General features: G+C 47.9%; 2 protein-coding genes across 3 annotated transcripts in view; both read left to right on the top strand.

The window, feature by feature from the left end:
* LOC110321177 (sodium/potassium-transporting ATPase subunit alpha-4) overlaps nucleotides 1-6698 on the top strand; it is a 35891-nt gene extending 29193 nt beyond the window's left edge. The window contains exons 19-22 of one of the 2 annotated variants that reach the window (XM_021197276.1): nucleotides 2147-2277; nucleotides 2404-2505; nucleotides 6308-6399; nucleotides 6670-6698. In XM_021197276.1, the coding sequence (XP_021052935.1) occupies nucleotides 2147-2277; nucleotides 2404-2505; nucleotides 6308-6399; nucleotides 6670-6698 (354 nt within the window). The remainder of the gene's footprint in view (nucleotides 1-2146; nucleotides 2278-2403; nucleotides 2506-6307; nucleotides 6400-6669) is intronic. The other variant, XM_029538181.1, reaches the window with a different exon arrangement.
* A 3543-nt stretch (nucleotides 6699-10241) lies between these two features.
* Nucleotides 10242-19768, top strand: Casq1 (calsequestrin 1). Its single transcript, XM_021197277.2, has 11 exons — nucleotides 10242-10809; nucleotides 12308-12392; nucleotides 13379-13479; nucleotides 14075-14186; nucleotides 14545-14618; nucleotides 14955-15085; nucleotides 16255-16300; nucleotides 16721-16775; nucleotides 16986-17086; nucleotides 18071-18145; nucleotides 19141-19768. The coding sequence occupies exons 1-11, from the start codon at nucleotides 10531-10533 to the stop codon at nucleotides 19297-19299; spliced, it is 1218 nt and encodes a 405-aa protein (XP_021052936.1). The 5' UTR covers nucleotides 10242-10530; the 3' UTR covers nucleotides 19300-19768.
* The last annotated feature ends 2583 nt before the right edge of the window (nucleotides 19769-22351 follow it).

Raw genomic sequence — 22351 nt, 5'->3', positions numbered from 1 at the left:
CTCTCTCTCTCTCTCTCTCTCTCTCTCTCTCTCTCTCTCTCTCTCTCTATGTTTATTTTATGTGTGGTTTTGCTTGTGTGGCCCATAAAGGTCAGAAGAGGTCATTGGATCTCCTGAAACTGGAGTAAAGCATGGTTGTGAACGTCACATGGGTTCTGGGAACTGAACTGCAAGAGCAACAACTGCTCCTCACCACTGAGCCATCTCTTCAGCCCCTCAGTCACTTTTCCATTGATGTGATAAAAAGCCATGACCAAGGAAACTTAAAGTTAAAAAAAAGAAAAAGAAAAAGAAAAAGAAAAGAAGAAAAGAAAAGAAAAGAAAAGAAAAGAAAAAAAAAGAAAAGAAAAGTTTATTCTAGGCTTAAAGTTCCAGAGGGTTAGAGTTCATGGCGGCAGAGCTGTGAGCTCCCCACCCAGAGAGCACACTATTTACAGTTTTAAAGTAATAGTTCCTTATCTTTTAAGAAACTTTCATTAATCCTACTTATCACAACCTATATTAGAAACTGACCCAGGACCTTGGGATACAACAGGAAACCAAAATGATCAAGTCATGAACTCCTTCCCATGTAGACCAAGGATGGCCTCTAAGTCATGATACCTACCTCTCGCTTGTGCCTCTCAAGGGCTGGGATTAAAGGTGTGGTCCACCACACTCAGCCTATAAACCATGGGTCTTATGGAGCTTAGTCTAGATATGGGAAGAAAGAGGGGTGTGTGTGTGTGTGTGTGTGTGTGTGTGTGTGTGTGTGTGTGTGTGTAACACATTGGGTTAACAGATTTTAAGTAAGTCAAAGGGAGACGTGAAAATACTGAAATTGAGATACTGGAGTGAGATGGAAGGATAAACATGGAAGACAAATACTCCTGAAATTTAAATTGCAGAAAATCTCTAGGTATTGGAAAGGGTATAGGATAATATCTAACGCTTGGCTGTGCAGGCAAGCTGCCTACATAGAGTGTGGAGGAGAACAGAATTAGAGAGGATAAAAAAACTGGGGAGCCATGGCAATGGAAGATTATTCATAAATATGAAATGTAAATCTCAAAAAAAAAAAAAAAAAAAGGAGGCCAAGAGCAGGAGTAGAGAGATGGTGAGCCAGACGCTAAAGTTTCTAAGCAATGGCAGGGATTGGCACAGACAGTGGTGCAGAGCTGGCGGGCACACAAATATGCTGGCTGGACTTGGCCTGGGTTCCATGTTTGGCTCAACAAGTTTTCGTCTGTTTGTTTTGTTTGCTTGTTTGTCTGAGACAATGTTTTACTAGGCAGAGCAGACTAGTTTTGAATGAAGAGGTCCACCTGCCTCTGTCACCCAGATGCTGGGATTTAAGGGGTACACCACTTTAACCATCGTTTTCTAACCATTGAAGGCTTTTTCTATCCAAAGACAACTTGAGGCACATCTCAAGTGATTTTACAGTTAGTAGCTTAATAGTGTGCAAACCTACCTAGTTTCTTATTGTCTATATTTAGAAACGTGTTGTTTTGTTTTAGATGTGAGGTCTTTCCTCCAGTCCCCCACCCCCCCCAGGGTAATTTAGATGCACCACTTCTGTGTTCCTATAGCATTCTTGGCTTCTCTGTTGTAACTTATCTATTGCATTGGCATTGTTAGCTTTGTTATGTGCGCCTCCTACCAGTTTCTAAGTCGCTTACATATACAATACAAAGGAGAGAACCAAGGGCTGAATGAGGGAGTTCTACTGGGCCTTGAACCAGCTAGGCAAGCACTCTACAACTGAGCCGCAGCCTTGGGCTTCTGTCCATCACTCTTCTCGGACATTCCTCCCCGCTCTGTATTCCTATTGCCCTCTGGGTCTCCCTTCCTTCCTGACTTATGACCTCTGGACTCTGCTGGCCTAAGTCCACCTTCTTTTAATCATATTCCTAATTCATTAAGAACTTACTGAGGTGTGCTACATAATATTTAATAGGCAAAGTATGGTGAAGGGATCCAGAGAACTTTGAGTCAGGTAGGGAAAATACACAAACATTGTAAGAAAGACAGCTATGTGCACAGTGCTAGAGGCATCCAGAGAATGCAAGGCTCAGACTCTGGGTCCTGAAAGACAAGAAAGACTCTTGGGTATATCTAAACTTCTGTCTGACCCAGATACCACTTTTTCTCACCCTACCCCCAGACCTATGAGCAGCGGAAGGTGGTGGAATTCACATGCCAAACGGCCTTCTTCATCAGTATCGTGATTGTGCAGTGGGCTGACCTCATCATCTGCAAGACACGCAGAAATTCACTCTTCAAGCAGGGCATGAAGTGTGTGTCCACGAATAACTACCACCCCACCCCACCCCCGACACACACACACACACACTTGAACACGCCCTTTCCTTGACTTTTCTCCCTGTGTCAATTACACTCATCACTCTTTTTGTTTCCCAGAAACAAAATCCTAATATTTGGACTCCTTGAGGAGACGGTCCTGGCAGCTTTCCTGTCCTACGTCCCGGGCATGGATGTGTCCCTGCGGATGTACCCACTCAAGTGAGTAAGGAAAGGGGTGCCAGCCCAGGGAGGACATTTGGGAGGAAGTGGGAGAAAATATGTGTTTGAAAAGGACAATCACCAGGTAGGGACTGCCCAGATTAGTGGAGCTACCCTCAGGGACTTGTGAGGTTCTTTCACACTCAAATCCATGCCTTTATTTAGGGTGGTATCGGAGACTCTGTCAGGAGATCACAAGCTGCCGGACTTGCATATTCAGCAGACTTAGCAGTGTTTAATTGAGTGGAATTTTATGACGGCATCTGACAGAGCTGGGCAAGGATACATGATTCTCGGTCCTAATATAATCATGGCAATAGTCTAATTTACCAGGTAGAGTGGCACATACCTGTAATCCTAGGAGACAGAAACAGAGGCATCAGGAATTCAAGGACATTCTTGGTGACATTGTACGTTTGAGGCCAATCTGAGATAGAAACCCTGTCTAAAAACAAAGAGTCAAATTTATAGCTAGCTTAACTAATTCTTTTGCTTATCTATGGTGTGTGTGCACATGTGTGTGTATGTGTATGTATGTATGTATGTTTTAATGTGAAAATATTTTACTATATGAGATTTAATAATCTGTTTTAATATGTGAATGGACACAGTAAAATTCTCAGTGTCTGGTTTCTCATTCAAGTCTCAGCTTTTTATTATGCTTTTCTTTAACATTAATACGCACTTATGAAGGTTTTCCAGCAGGGTCTCACGCTCTGGGACCCAGGCTGGCTTTGCACTCGCTGGGAAGAGAGCACGACCTTGAACTCCTCCCACCTCGGTCTCAGGATCATAGGTGTGCGCCACTGCGCTCAGCTTTCGTTTGTAATCTTAAATTTTAAAGAGAGGCTGAGGGTGTAGCTCAGTGACAGAGTGCTTGCCTAGCATGTGCAAGGCCCCGGATTCTATCCCCAGGTTTGGAAAAAAAATAAATCCAAAATTTACTAAGAAAAGAAGAAGTACCTGTCCTATTGCCACGATGTCACCTGCACAGGCAACCTTTAGAATGATTTAGTGTGTGTTCTTCCTATTTATTTCCTGCGTGGTCACATGCTTTGCTTACCTAAGGATCCCTTGCAGTGTTTCATACAATATAGGTGCTCAATTAATAGTTAATGATGGAAATAGCCTTAGACGGTGACAATCCTAAATTTGAAGCTCAGCTCTTTAAATTCTGTGACTTTAAAGAAATGTGCTACCATTCTGAGCCTCTGCCATCAGCACACATCTGGCAAGGCTAGGGGTAGAGCGTGGTGGGAGAGCACAGGTATGACATGTGTATAACCATATGAGACGCCTTGTATATGAATTCATGCTTAGGCCAATAGCTTTGGCTCTGCTCCCCGACTAGCTCATATCTTAATTACCCGTTTGTTTTATTCTAAGTCCTGTCATGTGGCTGGTTACCTGGTCCTCAGTTTCACGTGACTGTCTTCCTCTGTGTCTGGGGGGGAATCTCCGGCACCTGATTATTATTCCAGAATTCCTCTTTCTCTGCCAAACTCCCACCTCCTATTTCCTGCCTCAGCTCATTGGCCAAAGGCTTTTTTTATTGACAGGTGGGTGAGTGCTTTTACACAGCACACAAGAGATTCTCTCTGCACATATGTGAGGCTCTGGGGTTGTGCTCCAGCACTGGAAAAATATAGAATCTGGCAGTGCTGAGGATTACCCAAAGAGCTTGGTTTTAAGAACTGGGCATATCCGTCTACGGAAACTGTTTTACTGACAGCATCTATGCTTTTGTTGCTGAAGATGTCAATAACAAATGGAAATGAGCCTACTGCACTCTGTAGGCATCTTGGGCACAGCACTTAGCACCTAGTATTACTCTGTGTGCCCATTCAGCTCGTCTTTCTGATCTCTTTGAACTCTTCAAGATAAAGGAGCATCATATAACCATTTTTATTTCCCCTATATCTTATACAGATCCAGAGTATACATATAACTGTTGTTCAATGAATGGAGAGGTGTTTGTATATTACTGGTGTGTATAGTACATTATATTTGTGGTGTGTGTAGCAAACAAACCCTGGCCTATGTCTGTACTGTCCCATATGGTTGCCATTTTCCATGGTGACGACTGAGCTCTTGATTAGTATGACTAATGAGCATGAAATGTATATTTGTAACATTTACAAATGTATATTTGTAAAATGTAATATTTGTAGTTTTAACTCAAAGTTAAAAAAAATAAAGCAACAACCAGGTAGTGGTGGTACACACTTTTAATCCCAGCACTCAGGAGGCAAAGGCAGGCGGATCTCTGAGTCTGAAGCCATCCTGTTCTACAGACCCCATTTAAAAAAAAATTTTTTTTTTAAAGAAATGAAAGGAAAGGAAGGATAAGATAATTTACTCCTTTAGAGACGGTATTTCCTTTTAGCCATTGGAAAATCATATTCTAAAATGGGGTGAGATACATGCCTATGATCCCAGCACTTGAGAGATGGAGCCAGAAAGATCAGGAACGTCTAGTCCTGCCTGACTGCACAGCAAGTTCAGGGCCAGTCTGGATGCTGAGATCCTGCAGAGGGGGTGGGGAAACACTTGGTGGCTGAGTTAAGACAGGTGAGCAGAACAGGACGTCACCAGTTCCAAGGTTTAGTATTAAAAGAAGAATTCAAACTATCTGAGTAGTCATGCTTATATTGATTAGCATTGGGAATATATACCTGTATCTCAGCACTCAAAGGCTGAGGCAGGAGGATCTCAAGTTTGAGGACAGATTGGCCCATCTGGAAAGACTGTGTTTTAAAACCAAACAAAACAAAATAGTGTTTATAGTGATTGCACACATGTTGGCGTGGTACTTTGAGTTAAATACATTTATATTTTTATAATTGATATATTGATTTAAATAATAAATATATACTTAATTATATTGATATGTTGGATTAAATAAAATTATTAAAATTTATTTCTCATGTTCTACTTATCTTAATATGGGCATTAGAGAACTTAGATTTTACATGTGGTTTGCATTATGTTTTTCTCTTTTTCCATTTTTTCTATGTGTGTGCATGTCGGTGTGTGCATATGATGTGTGTTCCCATAGCACACATGAGAAGGTCAGAGGACAAGTGCTGGCCTTAGCCTTTACCTCCCAGCTTGTTTGAGACAAAAGTCTCTCTTGTTCACAGCTGCGTGTGCTAGGCTAACTGGTCTACCTGACACTGGAGATTCTCCTGCCTCTGCCTCCCATCCCCCGTTGGGGGATTACAGACGTGTTCTAGGGATCCAAACACAGGTGATCAGGCTTGTGCAGTAAGCACCTTATCCACTGAGCCTTTATCTCCAGCCATCTTCCAGCCCCTGCATTATATTTCCATTGAACTATTGAACAGTGCTATTGATTCATACCCTGCTCCCTATGTCACTCAAGGGTATAAAACTCATTAAATCCATCTTCCTGTTCCCTAACTATAGAAGAGGCATAAAGAGGAAAAATTAAGTGTCTATTTTGCCATATGGAAGTACATGTAAACACATGTGAGTTAATGTATCGATTGCCTTCTTCAGCCGCAAGACTTAGAAGTACGCATAGAAAAGCAGCAGGAGGGAGAGGGGGCTCTCAGCAACTCACTGTCAGTTGGCAACGCTGATAAATGCTACATTAACTCTGCACATGACATTTATCATATGGCCACTGGCATTTTAGATATCTGTCTTGTGACTTTCCTCTCTGCCTCCCCATCTTCACTACCCAGCTCAGTCTCCACGGTTCCTCCACACCGTTGCTGCTCACTCTTCTCTGGCTCGTGCCTCTTGAGCCACACTGACCGACTCTTGCTCTCTGCAGGATAAACTGGTGGTTCTGCGCACTTCCCTACAGTGTTCTCATCTTCGTCTACGATGAAATCAGAAAACTTATCATCCGGAGACGGCCTGGTGGTAAGGCCACCTACCCTGGATCCTGCCCTCCAGTGGTCACGGGCCCTCTCATGAGCTTTCCCATCCCATTGGCTCCCTCCACACCCACTGGCTTTCTCTACCTCACTGTCTGTCCTTTGCTCTTCCCGGACCCTGGTCCTCTACTCCTGACCTCACGTGTTCCTCCCAATGCTTGAGACCCTGCTGCACATGACAACCGCTCCACCTACTTCTTGTCTGCATGGTTCTCCTGCTATCCTTCTTTCCGCTCACTTGGTCTGTTTTCCACAGGATGGCTGGAGAAGGAGACATACTACTAACTGCATCAGAGAAAGATCGTCACACGACATCGGTCTCACGAGAGCCAGGACTAAGTATAACAATGACACCTGAGATAGAGCTGAGCAGGGGCCACCGTTGTATGGATTGAATTTACTCTGGATGAGAGAGACACGTTCGTGGGACTGGAGGAAGAGCATCTGGTAGGAGATGGAGTAGGTTGAGAGAAAGCAAGCCCAGCCTGTTCTGCCTGGGGTCCAGCGAGTATGTGCAGTTGTTACATCCAGCAGCCTGTCTAGAGATAAACACTTGGAACAACCCTCAGCTTACTTGGTGTGCAGAAGTCTGTTTTGGAGGGAACAGAGTTCAGCAAAGCTCCCTTCCTACACCCACATTGTAATTAGTTAAGGGGGACCTCGGAAGAGACTAAAAAATGTACTAGAATCCAGCATCTGGGGCTAGGTGTGGGACCCATAGCCTTAATACCAGCATTTGGAAGGCAGGGACAGGTGGATGGCTGTGAATTTGAGCCTGTCTACCCGGTGAGTTCCAAGCCAGACAGGGCTACATTGTGAGACCCTGGCTTTAAAAACAGTAGATCAGGCATATTTAACCCTGAAGGCTATTTCCTGTTTTAAGATTGGTCTCTGATGCCCTGTCAGTGTAAGGGACAAATAGCTGCCCTCAAAGTCTAGACCCAGACACTGCAAGGGAGACAAGACCAGCTGAGCTACATCTTGTTAGGGCTGCCACGGCACTCATATCTGTATCCATGCTTGGGGCTTGTGGGGCTAAATAATCTAGACCCTGCCTTGGATGTTCTCAGACCAGACCACAGGCCATAGCATTGTTCTAAAGGATTCCTAATAGCATCAGGTCCGGCAAAGCTCACTGACTGGGGAATGGCAGGGTGGGGTAGGGTGGGAGGGTTCCCTCCTCCTCTTCGTGTATATGAGGCAGACTGGGATCCTGCCCTTTAACCCTGTCATTGACATCTCTATGCTAGCTATCCCATCCTTTAGCCTTTTCGCTCTGGTACAGTCTTGAAGCCGGTTATGCGCACACAAAAACTGTATCACTGAGCTACATCCTGAGCCCGGGACCCAAGCTCTTTATTGGTCTGGTCTTAGTAAAAAAAAGAGCAAGAAGCCACCCACAACCCCCCCCCCTCCTCTCTAGATTCTTCCTCCCTTGTCTTGATCCTTCTGGAGCTCATTTCTGTTCAGTGAGCCTCTCTGCTTTGCCTCTGACTCTCGTTCACTTCAGGAACTTTTTAGAGATATCCAGCCAAATGATACAGAGGAATGCTGAGGAAAACTGGGGGAAACCGGGGGGGGGGGGGAACCTGCAGCTGTTACCAAAATACCACCTCCCTCACCCCGCACCCCCCCACCCCGGGCAACTGCACACTTTCTGGCATTGGGCCAAGGACCAAACCCACCATCAGTTCTTGGGACCATATTCCCTCCATTGCACACTAGTTCATAGAGGAAACCAGGGGCCCCATCCTGGAATATGTATCCTTAACCACTTTTCAAACTAGTCTTACAGTGGTTACAGGCAAGGTGAAATAAAAATAATAAGCAAGCGGGATACTGGTAGAGGACTGTGGCTGGCAGACACAACAAACAAAGACGAAATAAAACAAGAAACCCTCCCACTGGAAGGTGTAGCCAGCCCCTCTTTCCCTGTGTCAGGCCCCTTTCTCAGAGATCTTCTGCTCCTCCCTCTTCTAGCGCAAGGTCTCCTGGGGACAGGGCTAGATCAGTGTGGGGTCCACCTCGGCTGCTGACAGGGCTGAAACAGACCCTGGAAGATGGAAGCAGGGGTGGGGAGGTGTGTGAGTGAGATGGGGAGGGGGAGGCGGAGGGACCAGCTCCTCAAGTTTCAGTAGTGAGGAGCTTTGAGTGTCTGGTGGGTTAAAAATACAGACGCCCCAACTCAGGGTCATTTGATATGGGGAGCTGAGGCGCGTTAGATCCAGAGGCCTGCACTCAGGCAGCCTGGAAGGAAAGAGGCTGAGGAGAAAGAAGAAAGGAAAGCATTAGAGAGGAGGTCTAGAGTAGTGGTGGAGGAGCTGAAGAGAGTAAGGGTGGAAATGGGGCCATAAAGGGCCGGCTGCCCGTCACTCCTGGGTGGCCTCTGCAGCATGGCTGTAAGCTCTGCCTGGCACATCAGTCACTCCTGGGAGATGAAGAGACAGGATTCTGAGTTCTCCTCAGCTCCAGTGCCATGCTTGGGCTACCTCTGGCCTCTCCCGCTACAGCGTCAGCTGTCCCTCTTGGATCCACTCCTGTCATGTTCTTAAGAATGCTAAATTAGCTATATAAGGTCTGCCCCATGGGAATGCAAGATGTTATTCTGGTAGCATAACTATACTTCTTCCTAGATGCGAATTAAACACCACCCTTCTAGAATGAGAAGTACGTTGCACTGTGGACATGGAAGTCTGACTTCAATGTGATCTCCCCTTGAGCCCCCTTGAGCCTCAGTTTACCTAATATAGTATGAGCCCTAGAAGGCTATGCAGGAGTCCTTGCTAAGTACTTGAAGCTTAATTCAACTCTTCACCTCCAAGCTAGGACCCCGAAATGACAACCTTCATACCTCCAGCTCTACTGTGGGCCTCAGATGCACAGAATGAATCCACAGCGTCCGGTAAGGGCACAGGGTCCACCTCTTCCTGTTTACCTTGTATTAACTTTTTCCCATACTTATACCGGATCATCTGTCCTTGTCAAAGACATAGGAATGAATAGTAGCTATTAGCTCTCTGTAGACCCGTGCAGTCTGGGGAATCCTCCCAGCCCCTTATGCTCTAGAATCAAAGTCCCACGGGATCAGGGCAGAGCCCTCCGAGGAGGAAGCGCCAAGCAGCAGTGGGCAGTACAGGCAGAGAAAAGCCCATGTCGCCATCACTACAGGATGGAACGCGGGCCAGCCCTGTCCTTCCCCCTGCATTCCTGACTTAGGACTGTTGAGTGAAGCAAAGGAAACTGACTGGAGCTAAGCCAGGATTCTGGTCTTGGACTCCGCTCCATCTTTTATTCAGAGAATGATCTCATCCTTGGTCCACGGTCTTTAAAGGGAACTGCAGGGGGTTTCTTTCCTGGAGCCCGGAATGTGCTTTTATTGCCCACTTCTCATCCATAAGATCAAAGAAATAGGCTTTACCTAGAGAAGACTGTCGGATTTTAGGAGTTAGAAATACCACGTTCTCTCCTGTATTATCAGTTTAGCCTCTGGCCCAGCTGGTGTCGTCCTCCCTCGCTACCTGCACTTCTGCCCTGGGATCCGGGGATACCCGTACATCTCCCCTCCTCCAGCCCCAGCCTCACTTACCCCTAACTCATCTGGTCTTATTTTTAGATCCAGCATCTCTCTCTCTCTCTCCCTTTCTTAATATGGCGATGAGCTCTTAGGCCTGCATGGGGCCAGGGGCTAAGGAGTCCTGGACACTGGGGGAGGGGGAAGGAACCAGCTGCTGGGAGCCTAGGGAAGAGGTATAGGAGGTGAGAGGATTCAGGCTTTCATGGAGCTGTCCTGGCCTCAGAAGGCCTCCATCTCTCCTGCCAACCACAGAGACATATTTAGACAGGACCAGGTGGGGACGGAGGGGGTGCCAGTTTCAAGGGGCAGCTCCGGTTCCCTCCCCGCCCCTACTCCTATTCCTCCTCCTGACCCTTTTTCTCTTGGCTCTGTCGGGCAGTTTCTCCAGGACCCAGCAGTGTCCTCTGTCCACTGCTCTGGCCCACTCTCTACCCCACCCCCACTGGAGCCCCTAACTCAGGATTCTGTATCCAGGGGGCACCTCTCCCTACTTCAGCTAACTTCCTCTGGACCAGGAGAGCAGACCCAGGCTGCACTACCTCCATGAGAGCCACTGACAGGATGGGGGCCAGGGCAGTGTCCGAGCTACGGCTGGCACTGCTGTTTGTACTGGCGCTAGGGACGCCCAGGTCAGGGGTCCAGGGGGAAGATGGGTTGGACTTCCCTGAGTACGACGGTGTGGACCGTGTGATCAATGTGAACGCCAAGAACTACAAGAACGTGTTTAAGAAGTATGAGGTGCTGGCCCTCCTCTACCATGAGCCCCCGGAGGACGACAAGGCCTCACAGAGACAATTTGAGATGGAGGAGCTAATCCTGGAGGTGAGTAGAGCATAGCAGGCCCGGAGAGCATGCTCAGTCCCTTCGGTGAGCCCAGTGTCTGAGGGTGGGGGCTGGCTCAAGAGCAGCATGGCTGCTGGGCCTCTGTCTCCACCAAGAACATGACTGGAATGTGGCCTTGGCAAAAAAGAAAGACTCAGGGACCAAGGTCCTACCCTTCTGTTGGTAAGTTTAGGGCAGGCGCTGTAGGGGGCTGCCCTCTCTGTGCTGCAGGAGTCAGGGGCTCTAGGTTTGGCTGGGGGGGTGCGGCTGAGGGGTGGGGAGAGCTTGCACAGTACCCTGCNGGGGGGGGGGTGCGGCTGAGGGGTGGGGAGAGCTTGCACAGTACCCTGCACTGTGCTTCATACTACTCTTGTAGTCAAAAGATCCCCCCCCCCCATCTACACAGCTAGGGCTGTGCTCCAGTACACAAACAGCAGAAACGTGGACACGATTGTTCTTTTATTTGCCGTCCACTGACTTAATGACTACACGGTTAAATGACTTCTAGAGGCTTCCCACAGACCTCCCCAGCCCAACCTCCGCCTTTTGTCCCCTACTGGATGTCCTCGCTAGAAAATTCTCACAAAGGCTGCAGCATGCCTTCCCCATCGGTTCAGCCAGAGAATCTGACTTTAGGCCCAAAGCAGAGACAGTTAATACAAAAAAAGAAATGAGGGGAGGCAGTCTTCCGATTGGAATACGTGGCCACGCGCATCCCTAAGGGAGCTGGGATGTTTGCCTTTCTTTGTCTGCACTTCCCCGGCTTGGCGATACAGAGAGGCCCCACCTTGTACAGAGCTTGGAATGTTTCAGTGTAAGACACCAGGCTCCCCAGCTTGCATTTCCGTGTGCCCCATCGGACTCTGCAAACCACTGATTAATGAGCCAAGTATTTTTATCCTCCGTGCTCAGTGGCCTCTGCCATCCACCTGCCACCCGCCCTCCCATCCCCCTAAGGATCACTCCAGTGCTGGGTGGGATAAAGCTGCGCACAGTATGCCCACAGCAGAAAGAATTTGCCAGTGGCTGGATGGGGAGGCTTGTGGGGTAGTGACTAGCCTAAAGACAGACTAGAAGAAGGACTGCATGAAAGGAGGAGGTAGGGCCTGGAAGAAGCGTGACCGTCCCTCCAGGAATGATGGCGACCTCTTGACCTCTGGCCTTTCCTACCCCTCACCCCACACCCCATCCTCCACAGCTCTCACTTTGGGAGTTACTTGAGGATCCCAGGGTCCCACATTCCCCTCTGCTGAGTTTGGCCTTTGATCAGGATGGAAGGTAGGGCCCAGCCTTTCATGGAAGGTGAGACTCCTCAGGAAAGTTGCAGTGAGCAAGAAATACGCATCATCTTTTCAAAAGCTGAACCTAACAGATGGTGAAGGTCAATACTCGGGTTCCTTGCACCTCAGATGACCCGATGGATGATGGCAACGTATTACACGGGGAAGGGGTTGATAAACATTCTGGGGGCTAATTTAATCTTGACTCCTCCTTCCAGTTAGCAGCCCAAGTCCTAGAAGACAAAGGTGTCGGCTTTGGCCTGGTAGACTCAGAGAAGGATGCAGCTGTGGCCAAGAAACTAGGTAAGGGAGGGCAAGGAGGGGTGGAGAGGCCTAGGTGGGGGGCTTGGGGGAGATTTGAGGGGTGCACATCTATTCGGAGTGGGCCAGGGGCTATTCTGTATAGAGTCCTGTGCCCCACTCCCGGGATGAGGTGGCATGGTTGGGGTGGTGACCTTTTTGCTCATCTGGAAAATAAGACTGGATGGGGGGATGGGCATGGGCATGGCCATGGACACGGCGGCTCATACTTGCGATATTTGAGAGGATGAGGCAGGAGGATTGTGGATTCAAAACTTCCTGGGCTACATAGTGAAATTCTAAAAAACAAAACAAAACAAAAGCATGTATTCTAACCTAAAAAAAAATGTAGTTAAACACATACACACACACACACACACACACAGAGCTAGGTGTTGGAAAGGAAGGTGAAACCAAGAAATACAGGCATAGCCAGGAAGACCTTCTGCAAAGTCCTTTTTTCAGCTCCTCCCCTCCCCCCCTCCCTTCCCCCTTCCCCCTCTGCTTCCTCCCTTTCTCCTCTTAGCAGAGCCCAGATATTACACCACCCGGCCACCAGGCGGCAGCACAGGCTGGACACCGGATGTGGATGGGGGAAGGGTAGTTAAGTCATCTGGACAGCAATAGCAAAGAATCAGCCAGTAGATTCTTCAGAGAAGCAGACAGGAATATTTGTCCCTGGCTGTGTAGGCAGAGCAAGGGAGCTGTGTTGCTAGAATTTGAATCTTCCCAGTGTCCTCCCCTCAAACCCTACCGAGCCCCACCCTGGCAGGCCCCAGCTTCTCCCTAGTTTTAGCTCCTGAACTAATTTGGGAATGAAGGGTTTAAGGGTTTGTTGAAGGTAGATGGGGCGGGGCAGAAGTGGTGGGAAGGGATGGCGAGGTGGAGGATGAGTCTGCCGGGATTATCAAGTGGGCTCTGACCAGGTTAGACACGGGCTCCTGGGAAGGTTGCTTCCATTGCTCACCTTCCCACCATGCGTTTCCTAGGACTAACTGAAGAGGACAGCGTTTATGTGTTCAAAGGAGATGAAGTCATCGAGTATGACGGCGAGTTTTCTGCAGACACTCTGGTGGAGTTTCTGCTTGATGTGAGGGGTCCCCTGAGCCTCATAGCCTTGAAGTTTCCAATGCCCCTCAATCCTTACTAATCTACCACACACACACACACACACACACACACACACACACACCAGGCATACATACACTACATCAGTTGCCCACATTCCACGTGCAACATGTAACAGATAGCACGTACATATATCATATAGATCAGACACAATGTACACAAAACATGCATACCACATACATGCCTATATACATATATATATCACATCATATATATGTGCCACATATACCAGATATAAAACATATATACAATTCACTCTCTGCAACACACATGACATACAGCATACATATAGCAATAAAACATGAAATAAACCACACATACAACAACATATCACAAACATATACTCCATATCAAGCAGAAGATACAGAACATGCATATCACACACACTGCATAACACTCAGACTACACACATACACCATCAACAGTGTACAGCACACAGGCCACATACCCACCCTCTACAAACATCTCCTCTTCTAGTTCCCTATCTTTCCCCTGTATCTTTCTCTGGGACCTGTCAGGGACAACAGGAATTCTGGTCTCAATATTCTTTCTCCCAGGTCCTAGAAGACCCTGTGGAGTTGATTGAAGGTGAACGAGAGCTACAGGCATTTGAGAATATTGAAGATGAAATCAAGCTCATTGGCTACTTCAAGAGCAAAGACTCAGAGCGTGGGTAACAGCTCTTTCTGACCCACCTACCCTCCTTGCCTCCCTACTTCAGCCAGTGGCCAAGCATCTCTGGTTCTGACCTCGTAGACCCCCTTCTTCCTTCTGCACGGTCAGCCCCATCATCTGTTCTATGTCCCTGCACTCTGGGGCATTCCCAAACACCCCCAGCATTCCACTGCTTCCTCTACAATTCTATTGTATTTTATTCTCAGAGAGCTAGAGTTTCGAAGGGATGGGTCTCTTCCTGAGACCCACATGTCAAGGAAGATCTGCAGAGAAGATTCCCCTTGGGGGAGAGTGATTCTCTGGCAGACCCTGACCCTGAATGTGACTGTGACTGTCCCTTCCTCCCCCTCAGATTACAAAGCCTACGAGGATGCAGCTGAAGAGTTCCATCCCTACATCCCTTTCTTCGCTACCTTCGACAGCAAGGTTCTCTTCCCTGTGGCTACACTGGGTCTCCCTACACTTAAGTTTCCCTCAGCCTTCCCTACCAAAATTGATGGGGTCTTGGTACCATTTTTCATGCTGGTACTCCCCACCCCAAACTCATGTTCCTTCTCCTATAGAATTGAGGGGAAGGTGGACATTAGACTGTCTAACCCACCTTTACCCACGTGTTAAACGATGCCCAGAGAAGTGAAGACACTTACCCAGTGACCCAGAGCCACATTTTCTGACTCCTTTTTCTGCAACTAGTTCCTTTACACTGTTTCTCACTCAGCTCCTGCATCTCCTGCTCCATTACTCTTGTCTACTTCCTCAAAGGTGGCAAAGAAGCTGACTCTGAAGTTGAATGAGATTGATTTCTACGAGGCCTTCATGGAAGAGCCTGTGACCATCCCAGACAAGCCCAACAGTGAAGAGGAGATTGTCAGCTTCGTGGAGGAGCACAGGAGGTGGGGATTGGCCGAGGTTCCTCCTGGGGCTAGCACATCAGTTTGTGAGGTGGGCTGGGAAGCCAGCCAACCTGGAGGCTACACTGCCCTGGAGATGGATACGCTTGCAGGTGTTAGTACTCACTGACACACCAGTAGGTTCTGTGTTGTATTTCATACCCCAGCCCTTAGCTCTGAGCCCTACACAGAGAGAGTCCCCTGTAAATGTGTGTGGACGGCGGGGGCTGCTTAGGGAGTGTCAGCCAATGAATAGTGAGGGCTATGTTCTGACCAGGAACTGGGAGGTACCTTCTCTCTATTACTGAAGTTAATTCCTTTAGCATCCTCAGTGAAAGCGGCTGGGGGGTGGGGGGTGGGGGGTGGGGGGGAAGAATCGGAACTGGGATTCAAGCTTGAACTTCTCCTTTGTCATTCTTGACACTGGAAGTTGTCGACAGAGGCACAGGGAGCAGCCGGTGGGGCAAGGGTTTTTGCCTTCTAGTGGCTGTTAGGTGATGTTTCCAGGACATTTTTGGCTGTGAGGAGTGCTGCTGGTATTCAGTAATTAGAGGCCAGAGATACTATTAACCATCCTCCAGTGCGTATGACGCCCCTTCCCTCGATGTCTGCAGAGCTGATGTGAAGAAGCCCTGCCCCATACTCACACAAGTCTCTTCCTTCGTGTGACCCCACAACTAGAAATACCCACTCATCAGTCTAAATACTACTTACTCTCTCCCACTAGATTTTGGCCTCTTTGACTGGGGCACGGCAATCTGGCATGGTTTAACTCTACCCAATACCTAACTCAGTCCTTATAACCGATACCTGTCCTCAATACAGGAAGGGGACCCAGGCCCTGGCATACATGAGGCATGGAATTCTATTTCGAGCCCAGGCTCATTTAGTTTTACTAAATGAGTGAATGAAAGAATAAATGACTCTGCTGATTTCCAGTTCTTACCTTTGCCCCCAGCGTCTCTCTTCCAGCCATCCCCTTCCCACTAACCATTGTTTTGCAGCCGTGCCATGGTCCGGGCCTGATGCCCAGAGTGCAGATTTGCTAACTGGCTTTGTTCTGGGCTACAAGCTGTTTATGCCCTAGGCCTGACCCAGAAGTGGCTTCAGCTGTGGGGACCTTCTGGAGGGAGGTGTCCCCACCCACTGAATAGGGATTCTGTCTCTCCTAGATCGACCCTGAGGAAACTGAAGCCTGAGAGTATGTATGAGACTTGGGTGAGTGACTACTGGGCCCAGGCCCTTGGGGAGCAGGAGTGGGTAAAGACCCGGATCTTAGAAATGGCTGTCCTTGCTCCTCACCGTGCCTTCAGCTAGGAAGAAAGCAGTGTCTCAGCCAAGGGGCACGTGGGTTGGTTTCTATTTGCTTTGTTTCTGTACCGAAGACCATGTCAGGTCTCAAGTGACAGGCATGACAATGAATATGACAAGGCCGACTCAAACTCTGGAGCTGACAGGATCCCTAGAGCAGAAAGGATGACATTAGGAAAGTCACCACCGTGAAAACATAAGCTGCCATTCCAGGAGTCAGATTCAAGCAACAGGAAAGGGGCTGGAGGGGAGGACAGTCAGGTCTCCCCCATCACCACCACCCCCATCCCCAGCTCTAACCCTGCTCCCCTCCTCGCCCTCCAACAGGAGGATGACCTGGATGGAATCCACATCGTGGCCTTTGCAGAGGAAGCGGATCCTGGTGAGGAGAGGACACTGGAGTGGCCCGGGGGAAGGGGGTGTATTTGTTGGATCCTTGGCCTCACATGGAAGGCATTCCTGGGAGTTTGCAAGCAGCCTAGGGCTTGGAAGGTATTGGTGTAGGAGGTAGGGAAATAGGTTTGGACTCCTGTTTCCTGTGTCCCTTTCCTGTCTGTTCCACCTCACTTTTCTTTCTTCTGCTCCCTCCAAGATGGTTATGAGTTCTTAGAGACTCTCAAGGCTGTGGCCCAAGACAACACTGAGAATCCCGACCTCAGTATCATTTGGATTGATCCTGATGACTTCCCGCTGGTAAGAGGCTCTGCTCAAACATCATAGTCCTAAGGCAGGGACTTGGGCTGGGGTGCCTTCTTTGTTTCAAAATTCCTATCCCCACTTCCTAGCTGGAGAGCCAGAAAGTTATGCCTGCTACATGCTCATAGACACAGAACACGGGCATCCTGAGCAAGGGGATAAAGGGGGTGGGAAGTGAACTGCATGGGCTATAAGATGTGATTCCCAGAGCAGAGGCAGATAGGTAATGTACCAAAGCTGAAAAGCAGTGCTCTGGTGAGCGGCTGAGTACAACACTGCACACAAACATACACTCAGAGAATCAGCAGATTCCATGTTCCAGGAGATGGCACCGTTTTCAGCTGAATCCCCAACTTCTCAGGTTTATTGTTGAATGAGCAAACAGGAATGTGGCAAACACTGATGAGTGCCAGGTATAAGCACTTATGTTAAGAGATGTAGGAACTGGGCTGGAGAAATGGCTCAGAGATTAGCTGCTCTTCCAGAGGACTTGAGCTCAGTGCTTGGCACCCACGTCTGGTGGATGTTCAGCTACAGGGGAGCCATCACCCTCTTCTGGCACACACACATGGTAACCATTCATACATACATAAGTAAAAATAATAAAAATAATCTTAAAGATAGATAGATAGATAGATAGATAGATAGATAGATAGATAGATAGATAGATAGATGATAGATGTACAGGAGCTGAGGACTTTTTAGAGATGTGAATAGCTCAAAGGTACAAAGTCAATCATAAGCAGACTCGGGAACAAAGGAGGCTTGTCTGTGCTTCTCCTTAGAAGGGAGAGGCTGCCTTCCTCATCCTCCATTGGGGTTTCTCTTTCACTGATTATCCTTACCTACAACCCAGTGTCTGTCCCTCCATGCATTGCCAGCTCCTCTTGCCTCCTCTCATCCCTGGGCTGACTCTCATCCTCTTAGGGACTCGTGTGCTCCTAACCTCTACTAAGCTCATGCGTTTGGTTCTCTCTACAGCTGGTCCCGTACTGGGAGAAGACCTTTGACATTGACCTGTCAGCTCCACAAATAGGAGTTGTCAATGTTACAGACGTGAGTCTCCTGTTCCCCATTCACGCCTAAGCATCAGATCATCTCCAACCCAAGCACTAGCCAGATTGGACAGGACTGGGTGTGGTTAGGGTGCTGTGGCCTCCGGCTGAGCACCAGTGCTTCTCAGTACAGTTAGTTCTCTGACTGTCAAGGAAACAATCACTGTGCAGAAGCAGACATCAGTCCAAGGCTGGACCTGTGGGGTAGGAATGCATGATCTGAGCACATGCACCCTCAACTCACGGGATCCACCTGCCCATTCCTCAGAGTCCAGTCCAACCTTATTGTCCTCCACTGTGTTTTCTTTCCAAGTATTCCCCCTATGGCCCCCCTCGAGCTCACTGGCATTGAGAACTTGCCTTAGAGCATCCTATCTCTTCTAGTAGATTTTGAACATTTTGAAGGCAGAAATCTTCTGGTGAGCACATAGTAGATGCTTATTTGTTGAGTTGAGCTGAGTAGTGCAGCTTTTGATTTCATAGTATTCTCAGGCTAAAGCAGTAGGCAAGTATCTCATTAATTATAAGGTGGGCTTTGGTAAATTTTATAGTAAATAAAATGGCAGCAAGGTAGCGCTTTCTTTTTAAGGGACTAGGAGTAGTTGCAATGGAGACCATGGAGTGTATGAGATTTCAATAAGGGACAAATACAAATCTCCAAACTGAGGGGGAGGGGATGATCATCAAAGGTCAAAGGCAAAGCCAGGCATGGTGGCACACACACTGGAAAGGCAGAGGCTGGACTACTGCTGTGAGTTCAAAGCCAGTCTGAGCTACACAGCAAGTATGAGAGGTCAGCCAGCCAAGGCTATAAAGCAAGAGCACATGCTGGCCTTGAACTCAAAGCTCTCCCCACCTGATCCTCACCAGGATAGTTTCTCTTGCCACTGAAGGATGCAAGGAAGGGACAGGGGATGTAGAGTAAGGGGGACTATGGGGCGCAGGTCCAGCTTTGTATTATGTTTGCTCCCATCCCCTCCCTGTGCCGTGACCTAGGCGGACAGCATATGGATGGAGATGGATGACGAGGAGGACCTGCCTTCTGCTGATGAGCTGGAGGACTGGCTGGAGGACGTGCTGGAGGGTGAAATCAACACAGAAGATGACGACGATGATGACGACGACGATGACGACGATGACGATGACGATGACTAGATGACTAGTTGCCGTTGCAGCCACGTACCAGCCCCACTTGCTCCTTACATGTACCTTCCTACCATCCGTGCACTTCCCTGGGCTCCTTGGGACACTAGGTCATTCTCTACTATAGGGCCAACTGTGGTCTACATACAGGGTGCTTGAGATCCTGGTCTCCCTCTCCGAGGAGAAAAGGAGCTGCCTTTTCTTAGATCCCAGTCCAGTTCTCTCATCTGACTTGCTTCTTCTCCCAGACCTTACCCTTATCTGTTTCTCTTCCGCCACTCCCCATACTTAACGGTTTGCAAACTCCTCTCTCTCCCTTCTATCAATACAGGCTCCCATTACTCCAACCTTAAACCCCTCTGACTGTGCTGACCCTGGCCAGGAGGGAGGGAGGTACTGTGTTAGGGGCTATATCTTAGCCATCTCCTGTTAATGTATTTGGGTCAAATGCAAGGCCTTAATAAAGAAATCTGGGGCAGAATGAGCAAGTGTCTGGTGTTGATGAAGTCTCACACTTATGGGAGGAGGGAGGTGACCGTTGAAGAGGAGATTTAACTGTGGGTGCCATGCCTTGTTAGGAGTGAGTTAGAGGGCTGATGAGCAGGGTTGGGCCTCTCTCCCCAGGCAGTATCCACCCCGGGTCAACAAGCCTTTTCTGAACACACAGTGTTTGTGCATTGCTGCTGTTGGGCTCTGGAAGAACAGAGAGTGCCAGGCCTGTCCCTGCTCTTGAGCGGACTCGTCTGCCTGAAAAGTCAAGACAAGTACCCTACACAAGCGAAGAATAACCTAGCAGTGTGTAACTGATTCCCAGCCGCTCTTTATTGGAGCATTAGGACTGTGCCCACTGTCCTTAGTGAGGTCTCCCCAGACTCTGGTGGTCCTGCTGTCTCCTCTGGTGCTCCTACTGCCCGCCTTGAGGACCTCATTCTTGTACTTAGTGCACTGTTACTGTTCCTCAGTTACACAGCTGCTGAACTGAGTCCTGAGGACAGGAACCCAGGCTCTCTCTCTGTTTTCATAAGGCCTGGGACATAAAGAACTGTCCTATATTTGTTTAAGAAAGGATGAAAAAACAAGGTAGAAGAGAGGGATAATGGGCTTGGGAGTCTGGATGGTGGTGATGCACGCCTTTGATCCCAACACTCCGCAGGCAGAGGCAGGCAGATCTCTCTGAATTGGAGGCCAGCCCGGTCTACAGAACGAGTTCCAGGACACCAGGGCTACACAGAGGAATCCTGTCTCAGAGAATAAACAAACAACAAAAAAACACATCATCGGGCTGGTGAGATGGCTCAGTGGGTAAGAGCACCCGACTGCTCTTCCAAAGGTCCTGAGTTCAAATCCCAGCAACCACATGGCTCACAACCATCCATAAGGAGATCTGATGCCCTCTTCTGAAGTGTCTGAAGACAGCTACAGTGTACTTACATATAATAAATAAATAAATTAAATAAATAAATAAATAAATAAATCTTNAAAAAAAAAAACAAAACACATCAACAACAACAAGATGGGCTTGGTGACTTCCACAATGGAAACAAACCTTCTTCAGGCCTTCAACTGAAGAATGGAGGCAAAGGAATTAGGACAAGGGACATCCCAGTCAAAGCAAACAAACAAATGAACAAACAAACCTCAAAAGCATTAGCAGGGTGTGTTAGTCCCACCAGAGGTCTGAAAAGTCAAGAGAAATTCAAGTTGTGGCCATGAGGTTGGGTAAGCATAATGGGGTTGTTTTGTAGAGATATCTGAACTGAATTCTATGAACTGGGGAAAGGCAAAATTTCATCTGGTAGCAAAAGCCAGGATAGACTTAGGGAGGCGGGGTCATGTAAATGCAGAGGCAAGGAGTCCCATTCCTCAGCAGAAACTGTTTTGATCAGAGTAAGTTTGGGAGGATCTGGCCCTGTGTGGTGGTCATGGTAATGAGAAGGCATTGCTATTGGAACCAAGAGCATCCCCTAGGCTTAGACCTGTTGGGCTTCCATAAGAAGAACTTGTGTGCACACACACTCTGCAGGACAGGCTGAGGTGGGAGTAAACGTATACCAGATGGGAGCACGAAAGGACCAAACTCCTGAACAAGCTTCTAAATAAGGAGACATAGTTTGCTGTTGTTTCTGGATAGGGTATCACTATGTAGCCCAAGATGGGAATCCTCCTGCCTCAACATTCTAAGTCTTATGGTGGTATATCACCATATTATGCATGCTATTAGTTTTTGTTAGGGTAAAGTTATTGGATGTCTAAGTATAGAAAAATGAGCCCTAAGATTAGAAAAGTTGTCACTCTTCACAGTCAAATCCAGGGAATATTCTTAGGGAAAGTGACAGAAGTATATAAAGCAGAAACCAGATATTTAATTGACCTATTCACATGTAATGGATAACTAATAGGTAATTGGGTACTAGGTTACATCATAAAAAAATTATGGGTTTCACTTCATATAGATCAAAAGATACCAGACTATGTGTCTTTGATTTTTTTTCTTTTTTTTTTTTTTTCTCTTTTTTGCACCTATCTGGTACCAGTCCCTAAAAACTTTATTATTTCTGATTCTCAGAAGAACCCTATGAAGTGAGCACTGGTATCCTTACCTTTATGGACTTAATTTGTCTAAGGAAACAGAGTAAGTATAAAGTCCACATTCTCTGTGTTTTGCTCTGCCTCATTTGTCTCATGTAAATGCGATATGTCTGTGCGCAAGTGTACAGTCACTCTGTGTCTCAAAGATGCGTCAACAAGATAGATTCCGACCCTACAGCAACTCAGAAACAAAAGCAACTTCTGAGGGTATATTAGTTACCCTCAGAGGGGCAACAGGCAGCCATGAAGGGGGGGTGTGGAGATGAGCAAAGAGAAGAACTACATAGGAAACCTAAGGCACAGGACTAGGACCTGCTCCTCCCAGAAGGGCTCCTCTGAGGCTTCTGTAAGGGTCTCTGGTCAGCTGGGACTGAAGGCAAAATGGGGTGTTCCTGGTGCTGTGCAAGCACTGAAGGCATTCTCAGGGTCAGGTTCTCCCGTTCTCCCTCCCCTCTTTCAGCCTGGCTGAGAATGG

This window comes from Mus pahari, chromosome 5 (genome assembly GCF_900095145.1).
Source record: "Mus pahari chromosome 5, PAHARI_EIJ_v1.1, whole genome shotgun sequence".
Lineage (NCBI taxonomy): Eukaryota > Metazoa > Chordata > Mammalia > Rodentia > Muridae > Mus > Mus pahari.
This window is presented reverse-complemented; position numbering and strand designations above follow the sequence as displayed.

Coding starts and splice junctions, on each gene's coding strand:
- Casq1 (XM_021197277.2), top strand. CDS start 10,531: ATGAGAGCCACTGACAGGATGGGGGCCAGGGCAGTGTCCGAGCTACGG. Junction 14,187..14,544: donor CAAGAGCAAAGACTCAGAGC/GTGGGTAACAGC, acceptor CCTCCCCCTCAG/ATTACAAAGCCTACGAGGAT. Junction 16,776..16,985: donor TGCAGAGGAAGCGGATCCTG/GTGAGGAGAGGA, acceptor GCTCCCTCCAAG/ATGGTTATGAGTTCTTAGAG.